General features: G+C 32.8%; 1 protein-coding gene across 7 annotated transcripts in view; it reads right to left on the bottom strand.

Annotated features, from left to right (window-relative positions):
- PPP2R5C (protein phosphatase 2 regulatory subunit B'gamma) overlaps positions 1 to 12580 on the bottom strand; it is a 68697-nt gene that overhangs the window by 13102 nt on the left and 43015 nt on the right. For 6 of the 7 annotated variants that reach the window (XR_009152683.1, XM_058162719.1, XM_058162721.1 and 3 more), the window contains 7 exons: positions 11888 to 11980; positions 11673 to 11803; positions 6360 to 6419; positions 5860 to 5968; positions 3891 to 3944; positions 2421 to 2591; positions 1425 to 1552 (listed from right to left, as the gene is read on the bottom strand). Coding sequence is in view for 6 of the 7 variants with exons in the window: in XM_058162719.1 (XP_058018702.1) it covers positions 1425 to 1552; positions 2421 to 2591; positions 3891 to 3944; positions 5860 to 5968; positions 6360 to 6419; positions 11673 to 11803; positions 11888 to 11980 (746 nt within the window). In the remaining variant the exon portion in view is untranslated. The remainder of the gene's footprint in view (positions 1 to 1424; positions 1553 to 2420; positions 2592 to 3890; positions 3945 to 5859; positions 5969 to 6359; positions 6420 to 11672; positions 11804 to 11887; positions 11981 to 12580) is intronic. The other variant, XM_058162720.1, reaches the window with a different exon arrangement.

The raw sequence follows: 12580 nt of genomic DNA, 5'->3' as shown, positions 1-12580 counted from the left end.
AACAGTATTGTGGGAATTAGTTATTTAGCAGAGTGATTGGCATTCAGGAAAAAACTGTCCTGTGTCTAGTTGTTCTGGTGTGTACTGCCCTATAGTGTCGTTTTGAGGGTAGAAGTTGAAACAATTTATGCCCAGGATGTGAGGGGTCTGTATGTATTTTCACAGCCCTATTTTTGACTCCTGCAGTATACAAGTCCTCAATGGAAGGCAGGTTACTAGAATTGTTTTTTCTGTAGTTCTAATTATCCGTTGAATACAGATAAGTTTAAGAATTGAAGTCTGGCATAATTTTGCATAAAGCAAAATTCCACACAACAACTTTTGCAGAAAAGATATATTCATCCCCAATAAATTAGCTGTAGTGTAACTTGATTACACTGACAATTTAAAAATACCTAACTGAAATATACAATATATTACAAATACAATCAAGATAAAAATTCCCAATGAATACAACTATATAATTGTGTATATTCCATTATAAACATATTTGGGGGGAAAGAATTAGGTTGCTTCATCAACTCATATATCAAACTAATATAGCAATTTAGGAACTGACATTGCAAATATAAAAGTCAGACTACAATTACTTAAGAAAAATTAAATTATTTTGTTCAAATAATCTCATATAGACCCAAAAGCAAACCTATAATAATTATACTACTTACTTTGTATTTTTTAATGGTAGATTTATTCATTATCCTTGGTTACCCTATAGGTAATTCTTAGTTTATTTGAAGCTTATAGGAGAAACAAGTTTTATTTCCTCTCTTCTACATAAAACATTCTTTTATGGTTGAAAGGTCTATCCACATTCTTATCCACATAGCCTATTATTCACCAAAAAAATAATCTCTTTGTTATACTGTAAGACAAATTATGGATTTGAGGGGTTGTACATCAGAGTTGATTGATGGAATGGCCTATAAACCCTATAAATAAAATAATAACATTTTTAAAATAGTGGATTTGGGGAGCAGGATGTACAAGTACATATTTGTGTTACCTATGTATATTGAGCATTTGGTAGGTAGTGGTGTAGAAATGCTCTCATGTTAATCTGATACTTAGCATTTTGTTTGTTGTGCCAATGTCAAACTTGGGTGGGGGGGGATTGGACTAGATGACCTACAAGGTCCCTTTCAACTCTGTTAATTTGTCTGTTTTAATTTGTCAGCTCTTGAAGGTGGTGACCTGAAAATTCAGAACGAATTTCACATAGAAGGTTCTGCACATTTGCTCAGTCCCTTGTAAGATGTGACATATAGCTTCACTGATTGTATTGAAGGAATACTCTCATGTTCTTTATATTCATGGGAAATTCAAGGGCACTATGCAAACACTACCATAATTTATAAAAAGTCTTCCAACTAAGCTGTGTTAGATTTTATGTATCAAGAAATATAAAACAGATTGATTCTTACTTGTTCCAGTGAGTCTTTGAATTTCGATACAAGGATGGAAACATGATAGGTAAAATCTTAGCTGCATTGTCACTGATTAAGCTCATAATATATTCATTATTCCAGTAGTATAGTGCTCGTTCTGCCACCTAAGATACATGAGATAGTTAGCCATTTAGGAACATACAAACCATGGAATTTCTACTATATTCTCTTTTTGATGATGCAATTGTTCTTTGATCTTCTTTGAGTTATTTCTTGCAGTTCATCTATTCTCTGCATGCAACGTCTATTGTAGATAGATGGTGGTATGTGATTGGTAGCTGCTAGAACTGCCACTACTCAATTATCTAATGCTCACAGAAATGTCAGAACTACATTCTGACAATATCCTTTTGCTAACGTCACAGAAAAGGCCTTCACAACTTATAGCACCAGATCTAACACATTTTCTGCCATGAGTTTGTCTCGGAAAAGCTGCAATTTGTTGTATTGCAATATATTTACAAAGTATACAGACAATCCTAAATTAACAATAATAATTGGGATCAGTATTTCTGTCGCTTAGTGTTGTAGTCACAAAGCACATTATCATGTGACCTTGCCACAGTGACAGCAGTTCCAGCAATCTCCAGTTACCTGCTTTAAGTAAGGCCTCAAGTGATCATGACCTCAGACTTCCTGCCAGTTTCCCCATTGTCTTTACTTATGGGAAGCCGGCCAGATATATCACAAATCATGATCCTTTGCCTGCAACATGCTGTCCTGGTCAGCAATCTGAGCTGGCTGCTGAGCACACAGATCATAATCATATGACTGCAGGTCTGCTACATCAACCAGAATATCAAGGACCAGTTGTAACAACCACTTTCCAGCACTGTTGCAAGTTCAAACAGTCACTGAACAAGTGGTCATTAAAGACTATCTGTAATTCAAAGTGATTAATAACTTACTATTGGCATGCCATGTTAATAATTTTTAAATATACCCAGTATTAAATGTATTAAAATGACCAACCTGAAAGTGTGGACTCGAGACGCACTTCGCTAGCTGCCTGAAAAGAGGTTCCATAACCTTCACAAATTCAGTTGGTTCAATAACATCTAAAATTTCTTCTAATTCATTTAAAAACATAACTTCTTTTGGACTATGAGTCTTTGGCCAGTATTTGAGTAGCGCCATCACCACCTGAAAATAAAATACGCAAATATCTAGGTTTCTAACTGCTTGCCTCAAATGTTACTCTAATATATCATTAATGCCTTATATAATATATATTCTTATAACCAGTGAATAGGGCATTACAAGAAAACTTTTGATTTTTTGACTGAATTAGTTTAAAGAACTGACTTCAGCAAACATGACTGAACAAAGTTTTGAAATTTTCATAAAGAGTGATCTCAAAGAAAGAGTACTATTTATTCAAGTTAGAAGTTATTATTTTCTTATTTAGAACTTTTTTGTGTATGTGCAGAAAATAAACCCAAGTCAGTTAAGAGAAATATAGCATAGTGATTGGGGCTTCTGGAGATTAAAATGTCTATTATTAACTCTTTTTTAAATTGCCAAATAGCACAGTATTTAAAACCAGTAATTAATAATAACTAATACTTCAAGTAATACTCAATGGCTTATTGCCTGTATAAACAATACTTATTTCTATGTATATTTATTTGCATTCGGCCTTTATTATGTTTACAAATATTCCATCCTCTTCCTATTTTTTCCACAACAAAACTGTGAGTGAGAGAGAGTTATTGCCCCAAGGTCACGCAGCCAGCTTTCATGCTTAAGGCAGGACTAGAACGCATGGTCTCATGATTTCTAGTCTAGTGCCTTAACCATTAGACAAAACTGGCTCAAGAGAGAGGTAAAAACCCATAATAATAATATAGCTTCCATGAAGAAACGAACAACAAAACCAAAGAATAAAGCACTATTGCTGCTTTATGTTATGTTGCCGTTTAGTGCTTCAATGCTTAATAAGAGATTAAAACAATTACATTTATAGTTAATATGTTCACGATATAAAATAGTGTGAAATTTCTCTAAGGTAAGTACTTGTGGGGATGTATTATGAAATAATAAAATTTCTTTTATTATTCTGGTATCTTTTAATATTTCCATTTTCTTCTGAAACAATGCAGTCCAGAAAAAGAAATTTAAAAAATATGTGTCTATGTTTGCTAATTAATGTGACTACTTTTATAGTAGTAGATTAAAACCAGAACTATATATAAGGATATTATTCTGTAAATTCTAACTGTAAACAGGCCACAAATTGTTCAATTTTAAATCATTTTTAAAGGCACAGTTGTCTTTCAGTTTAAATTGTTCAAGCTGTACCATTCTGAACATGATATGAATAGTGCACAGTGCAAGTTAGCTATTGCAGATGCCGAAGTAATAAGATCACAATTTTAAAAATATGCTGTTTAAATATAATTAGATAATATTTTTAAAAGGAAGAAGAAAAACTAGACTTACTGGCTCAGTAAGTGTGCTGTCCTTTTCTAAAAACTGAACTACGCAGTAAGCCAGCTAAATTGAGAGAAGATAATAATGTTATTAAACTGTGGTTCAATGGAAATCTAACATTAATATAGAATGTTTATCTAGGGTGAAGAAATAAAACCAAATTTCAAACCCAAAAGACCACAAAAGAAAAAAAATCATGTGAATTTCAGAATTTTTTTTAGTGAATGTTTGAAAAATACAACAATAAAGAAATATCTGAAAAATAGAAGTAAAATCATCAGTGGAAAAAAATCTAAAACCACAAACGATTAATTGTTCTTAAAAATGCCTGGGAAAAATAAAAAATAAAAGACGACTTAGTACAAATAACATGTACCGTAACAGCATAGATTTTTCCAAAGTAACATTTTTGAGGCCCCAGATAATGATAGTCAAGTAAGAAATTTGCTTCTGCTCATGTAGTGATGTTACTATATGTATTTGCCATGGCACCCTCTTTTTCTGGGATTGTGAGTGTAGCTTAGTACTCAAAGTTCAGATTAATCCTGAAAGTACTATATTTGCACCCCCAAATATAAATAGTTGGAGGAGTAGTTTGTATACTTTAGACCTCAACAATAGAACTCATTTAATATTCCAGGTTCTATATCTAGACATTTCAATGTTGCACTAACTGTGGCAATTAAAGCTCGAATTGAGAAATTTAGTTTTCACATACAGATAAAGTAGCTTTCCAAATGTCTTCTATTATTATGTTTATCTAATAATAGAATATATTATACTGCAATGCACATTCATACAAAAGAGCAAATCACACAAAAATCTTAGAATATGGGTAGAATAAATCTAATGATGCTAAAGTGGAAATAATATATATGGCAGAGGAGATGCTACTTTCCATGCCTGTCTGAACTCATATAAGGCACAGGTAGAGAATAAAATTATTTTAAAAAAATACTAGGCATTTATTTCAATTTCTTTCTCTTCTGTTATATACCGCAAATAAATATAGTACTGTTCGTTAATTAGTACTGTTAATTATGTTCTTACTAGCAACGGATCAATTTGGGGCATTAATCCTACCTGCATTTCTACACTAGACTCCACACTCTACTCCTACCAAGCTGTAGCTACTAACATACAAAGATTTTGATTTCTGTACTCCATTAGATGAGGCGTATTTCTTTATAATCACATAATGAACTTCTATTACTTCAAGTGAGGGGTATTCAAGTGAGGGGTATTCCCCAATGAAGCAGTAGTAATCTACAATGTTATTCAAATAAATGAAGCTAAATGAAACACTACTGAAGGTTACAATCTCAATTATATTCTACAGGTAATCATTAGAACGTGAAACTGTCTGTAGAAAAATGCACATCACTTTGCTTCTTGATAGAAAAATGCCATGCCTGTTATTGCAGTTTTTCTTTTTACGATCCTGTACAGTAATCCCTTTTATAGGGATGGAGTCAGGGCGGCTGAATGGAGTTGAGTGTTTACTGGCCGGATGCTCTTCCTGACATCTATGTGGAGTTCGCAGCAGATATTTTCTCTTTGCGCCCTAATAGAGAAACATCTTTCGCTGCATAAGATTGAACTCTTAACATTCCGAGTGGGAGGCAAGCATCTTCACCTCTAGACCACCACACTGTTCTTGTTATTTATTTTTAAGGACTAAGAGCAGAGAAAATACCCAAATAAATACTCACAAAGAAGCATTTTATTACTTATTCAAGAAGTGCATATTCATCTATTTAGCAGTTTTCTTGAGAAAGCTTAAAATGCTTGAAATTAAAAAATCTTCAATTTAAACAAAACAATTTAACAATTAAGTAAAAAAAATAAATCACATAAGAAAACATATGTTTTCAGAATTAAAAATAATTTTCTTTATTTCATAGTTTCCTACTTAAAATTTGCAGTTATGTAATTTATCAATAATATGAAAACAACAAGTACACATCAAACTATTTACCTGTGGATGATAGACACTGAGTGATTTTACTTTGTGCAAAGGTAGTAATACCTTGAGAAGGAAAATTTTGTGCTCTTCTTTTAATGGTAAGGCAAATCCATTGATTATACTGAAGAAGAAAAAAATGTTTTAGAATTAGAAAATCTTTTGTACTGCTGCATTTCAATTTCATTTTTTTAAAAAGAAAAACATATTCTTCCATTAGCTTAAAAATGTGCTTTTATTCAAGTGCTTTTGTTAGACTTTTCAAATAGCTTACAAATACAAATAAAGGCAACAATTTAGGAATTATTTCCCAGATTTTTGTAATGGTAAAGCACTACCCCATTTTGCTACACCAATTCCAGTGACAGACTTTTTCAGTTATAACTGACAGAAGCTATGCAAAATGTTTATTGTTTTGTTCAGTCCAAGATCCATTGTTACTCTTTATAAAACCCAGAAAGCTTTAAGTTTAAGCAGCAGTATTTATTATGAAGCATAACTATTAAGCAGTTTACCTTCCCAATATTTCCAGTAATTCTGCTATGCCATTGTGATGTTCTGTCTCATAAATAAACCTGAGAAAACAAATTAATTATCATCAATGGTGCAATTTATTCAACAATATGCTTAGTTGGATAAAAGGCACAAACACAACTTACTTTCATCAATTTAAAACCATATTGTGCATATTTGTAGATTCAGAATTTTTATTCAATTGAATTTTGTATTAATTTTTTTATTATAATTGAGGAGAGCTAGGAAAACAAAGGGAAAGATATCAGAAAAATATACAGTGTTACATAAGGTTATCTTAAATTCAAGGAAAACAAGGGATATCAATAAACTGGATTTTTCAACTTGTCTGACTAGAATGGAATTAGAAAATAGAAATTAGATTATAATCCAGTACTAATTTGCTTTGAATAGAACACTCTGGACACAATGGAAACTATTTCTAGATTGGAAATCAAAGACTTGTGATAGCCATAACATTAATGGAAATAGATTTTGGTGTGCAATGACACAATTACCTATTATCAAATCATATGCTGAATATATAGCTGTAGTAAATAAAAATGTTATATTTTTGAAAAGATAATTGCAGGACCAGCTGCTTTTTGAGGAGCATCCAAAGAGCATTAAAAAAAATAAAATGAAAAAACTTTAATAGAAATAATGAATACTATGCAGACTTTGTGGAAGAAAGTAAGTGTTATTTTCAATGCTTGAAATTAAAACAAAATAATTTCCATCAAATTCCACCAGATGATGACAGCCAAGAACAGAACCAGTGTGGGAAATACAACTACTAGAAAAATAGAAGGAAGAGGTATTGAAAATGGATTTGGCCCTATTAAAAAATGAAACAGGCTTGAGTTACTACTTTGAGGAGAAAAAAAGATATGCAAGTATGTCAACCTTTAAGGCTCAAAATGTAATAAAAATTAGCATCTTAAATAAGATTAGCTACTCACCCTCTTTGCAAAAGTAAAGCATGTGCTAAAATGCAGACATAGCATAAATAGCTGTATACCTGGCTAGCTGATACAGGTAGTCCTCAATTTACAACCACAACTGAATCCAAAATTTCTGTTGTTAAGTGAGACATTTGTTAAATGAGTTTTGCCCCATTTTATGACCTTTCTTTCTACAGTTAACTGGGAGAAGAATCACTGCAGTTAAGGTAGTAACTGTTAAGTGATTCTGATTTCTCCATTGACTTTGCTTGTCAGAAGGTCGCAAAAGGGGATCACATGACCCTGGGACACTGCAATGGTCATAAATATGAGTCAGTTGCCAAGCATCTGAATTTTGATCACATGACCATGGGATGCTGCAATGGTCATGTGAAAAACTGTTATAAGTGACTTTTTTCAGTGCTGTTGTAACTTTGAATGGTTGTAAGTCGAGGACTACATGGAGACCACTTTTGGACTTTGTGCTTGAGGTAGAAAAAAATGAAACTTTGATTTTGGGTTTTATTGATTAGACTGATGTGTTGTTATAGACATGGCTAGTTTATGTTGTTTGGGAAAAGTAAAATGTTGAAGTTCAATGTTAATGCTTTATTCTACTACAACAGAGGGAGTTGGAAGTCAATGCTTTATTTTATTTTCTCCCTCCCCATCTCACTTTTCTTTCCCCTTTTTGTCCCAGCTGTGTCCTATTATTTGCTTTTGTATTTTATCTTTGTATTTTATTCTATAATTTAATAAAAATTTTAATAAAAGAAAACTACCTATATCACATTTTTAAAAGAATAAACTGAAAAGTAGAGAAAAGCAGAGATACTATTACATGATTGGATCTATTTTATAGCTGCTGGCATCTTTATTTGCATATAGGTCTAGAACCGTGATGGCGAACCTACAGCACACATGCCAGAGGTGGCGCGCAGTGCCCTCTGTGGGCACATGAGCCGTTGCCTCAGCTCAGCTCCACCGTGCATGCAAGTAAGCCCCCCGCCAGCCAGGTCTTTGGGTCTCTGCTGCGGATGCGCGGGGCATGCGGGGGCCCGTATGTGCATGCACAAAGGGAGGGGCATGTGTGGGGGGGCACACGCACCAGGGCAGGGCGCATGCAGGGGTGGACGTGCATGCATGGGGGTGGGGCGCGTGTGATGGGCGTGCCATGCACGGGGCACAGGCAAAGGGGCGCATGTGCATTGCATTTAGGGGGTTCAGGCATGCGCGCTTTGGCTACTCGGACCATAAAAGGTCAACCATCACTGGTCTAGAAGGAGACATTTGGGGCAATGATTTAAGGAAAGTAAGTCATCTAGGAATCTCAAATACAATTTTAATTCCTAAAAAGGGAAGAAAATTACCCTCCAAAACTACAATCACTGGAAACGTATTTAACTTCTCTTTGCTGTTGCTGTTGAACTGATTCTCTTCTTTAAAATATATTGGGGGGAATCTTATACAATTACTGGGAGGTCTATTATTGCATTTTGGCATCAGAATGCATTTCAACCCTTATCTTTAAATATTTGGCAGCTACATTAAGATTGGTTTCCAACAAAGGCAAGCAAAAGAAAAAAAAATCATAGGATAAAGAAAAATATTGTTTTGCTGTCTCACAAAGTTGATTAAATTCTTCATATTTGCTAACTATTTTGGAAGGCAAATCAGGGAAGATCATTAGGTTTTTACTTGAATATTTCAGTGGTTTTGATTTTCTAGAGAGCTGCAGGATATTAAGATCCTCCTAAATAACCTTATTACAATTGGACTTATGATAAGGTTGAAATCTTGATGAAACCTGGCATATTGCATTAATTCCAACAGAGCTGGAATTGATTCACAGAGATGGTTCTCTGCAATGTCTACAAGAAGCTTCTCGTCAGCAATATAATGAAGATAAAAAACTCTGAGTTTCTTCTTCCATAAATGGTCTTGAATCTGTATAAGCTCACCTTAGTATGCCAACTCCTCAGAATGCTTCCCCCCCCTCAATTTTTGTAGTCTGTTTTCATGAAATTCAATTGGAATTTTTCTGAAGTTTTTTCATTTCCTTTTAACTGAGAATTAACTTTTGTTGGAGTATATCAGTATTAAGCACCTATATTTTAACTTCTGCTTATCGACTGCATTAAAAGTATAGTTCAGTGTTTGAAGCTCTGGAGTTAATAGCTGCATGTGAACCACATAAATCATAATCTATCAGCTGAGTCAATAGCCTCTTCAGACAGAGCAGGTTTCTCAGGAACGAAGCCTTGTAACAGCCACAAACTAGGAGTTAGCTTATGCTGACAGGCAAGATAGAAGGAAGTAGGGTTTGTTTTCCACTGATGAGGCATATTTCCTCCTCAAACATTAAAACTCACTAGAAGATATAAGTAACATTTTTGTTTACCATTTTTAATGAACAATTCAATTATAGTTTTTGAGTAGCTCAATGAGAAAGAGAAAATGAAGTATAATTAACATACTGTAAGTTCATCTTGTCCACAAGTCATTTTTGGGAGGCTTTATTATATTTCTTTAGCCTTTTAGGTTTTTTTCTTTATTTGTATGGCTATGGCAATGTTTCTTATTTTTATTTCCATTTAATTTTTAATATACATAAGTATGCTTTGAGTCACTGAATATAGTTATTTTTTTTCTTTTTCTTGATCTAAGTCATCTTGAGTACTCTCATTATTTTGAACAATTTTAATTCTTTCATGAAAAGTTAAGCTCTAAAGTGTATATATCAAAGACGATTTTTTTTTTCAAATTGAAACCTAAGTAGTTTTTTCTGTTATTGCTACAAAAATAATGTTTTCTTTATGAAACATTTGTGGTAACCTACTGATATATATCTGTGGCAAATTTTAGTACAAGAGTGGCTATTTGACTTAAGATTTTTTAAATTGTAAAACTAATTTTTTTTCATATACCAAAGGCTATTTTATATAATGTTGGCTATTAAAGGTTTTCAGGGTTTCATTGGTTAATTATAAAAAAAAATCAGTAGTTAGCTTTAAATGTCAGAATGTTTTGTGGGAATATATGGGAAAAATTTAATATTGCTGGTTGAAAAAGAAATATAACTTCTAACATTTGTTTCATTCTAGTATATATAATTTTCTAGAATTGCTGGAACATTGTTGCCAAAGATGGAAGAATAATCTGAATTGATCATTATATTTGTTAGAAAATGGTCTATTTTAACAATCAGAATTGGAGCAATGTATCAGTGATAAAACATATTAGTTTTCTCTATGATATTTAATTTTCATGTTCTTCCACTGAAAGTCCCATTGTTGCATACTATTACAACATTTACTATTACAACATTTACATTTTGCATTGATTTAATAATACAGTATTTACTTTGTTTGGTTTCTGAGTTAGAGTGTATTAATAATTTGTAAATAGGGCCCAACTATTTTTGTGTGATAAGATTTTCAAATTTAGTCAATTTTTCCCTTGTTTCTGCAGCTTTTTAAATAGTAGAGTACTCATTTGAAGACACTGGAACCAGACAGGTAGTTAAGGCCATTCCAAAGTAAAAACCTGAAAAGATTTATCTTTATCCTAATCAAATCTTATAATTGAAGCATTAGCTTTCCAGAACCTAACCTACTTATAATGTGATTATTATCTTTAGTTGGAAACTAGAATGTAACCCTTATAAATAATTAAGTCATTTATATATCCCATTTCAGTTTAGATCTTTTTCAAACAAGGACGTTGATGGGATGATATTTCAAGCATTATGGTCATAATTACAACTGACATTCCTTCTTTCAGGAGAATCTTTACTTCTGTCTTTGTTACATAAACAAAAGCTGGCTCAAACAGATAACACTTTTTCACTCTTATTTCCATTTCTATCTCATCTATCTGCAGCTGGTACTTCCGTCTTTTATAGATGATTGGCAAAAGCTGTGGCACAGCTGGCACTACTTTCTTTAAAGGGGTTCTGCCATACGTTCTCTTTTGGGAAAAGTTTGGCAATGGGAAAATGTACAAAAGAAAAATGATAAAATATAGTGCTCCTACAGCTTTGAATGAACAACTATTTGTAAAGCGCTCCGCAATACACTGTCTATACATATATTCTGTACATAAAAAAATTATCCTGCTATTAATTCACATACCAAAATGAGGTAATACAGTATAGTTAAAAGTCATGGAACTCCAATTTTAAATAAATAAAAAATGCTTTGGCCTGCCTTTTAGAAAGAAAATTACTATACTAGCTATGGGATTGACCAGACATTTAATGAATTTTATAATTGTTTGATTTTAAGAACATTTTTGTTTTCTATCAAAAAAAGTTGTAACGATTAAAATACTTTACCTATTACTGAACATCAGCACAGAATATAGACATACCTATAAAATATGTTGTTAATTTGCTTCCTGATGTAAGCTCTTAGGCCTAAGAATTTTCCATATATTCTGTGCAGAGTAGTCTTAAGAAAATCTCTTTCACGAGGATCCTCACTGTCAAAAAGCTCTAAAAGCTGCAAAAGATGAACATTTATTTGCTTAATCCATTTCAAATTAAATGGAACTTTGTTTGAAGATATATTCTTTTTTAACCTCACCTGCAATACAAACTTCTGATCAATATATTTCTTAGCTATATTGGGTTGGAAATCTGGAGATTCTAAAAACCTTAAGAAAAATTCATATACAAGCTGAAAAAGATCCACAAAAATAAAAATTAGTTTTACAATGTAAATCAACTTGAATTTTGAAAAGCTGTTAAGACAATACTAAGTTTTAAACACTTTCCAAGAAAGACCCAAAATCATAACAAGATGAATACAGGTAATCCTCGACTTACAACAGTTCATTTAGTCACCGTTTGAAGTTACAACGGCACTGAAAAAAGTGACTTATGACCATTTTTCACACTTATGACCATTGCAGCATACCCATGGTCATGTGATTTACATTTGAACGATTGACAACTGACTCACATTTATGACGGTTGCAGTGTCCCGGGCTTATGTGATTCCTTTTTGACTTTCTGACAAGCAAAGTCAATGGAGAAGCCAGAATCACTTAACAACCATGTTACTAATTTAACAACTGCAGTGATTCACTTAACAAATGTGGCAAGAAAAGTCATAAAATGGAGCAAAACTTACTTAACTATTTTCTCACTTAGCAACATAAATTTTGGGCTCAGTTTTGGTCATAAGTTGAGGACTACCTGTACGTGCAAGATTAATTCCTTCAGCTTTCTATGGTCTTCTGTTTTGTTTTGTTTTGTTTTAGACCATAAACCATCT

The sequence above is a fragment of the Ahaetulla prasina genome, chromosome 1 (genome assembly GCF_028640845.1).
Source record: "Ahaetulla prasina isolate Xishuangbanna chromosome 1, ASM2864084v1, whole genome shotgun sequence".
Classification (NCBI taxonomy): Eukaryota; Metazoa; Chordata; class Lepidosauria; order Squamata; family Colubridae; genus Ahaetulla; species Ahaetulla prasina.
This window is presented reverse-complemented; position numbering and strand designations above follow the sequence as displayed.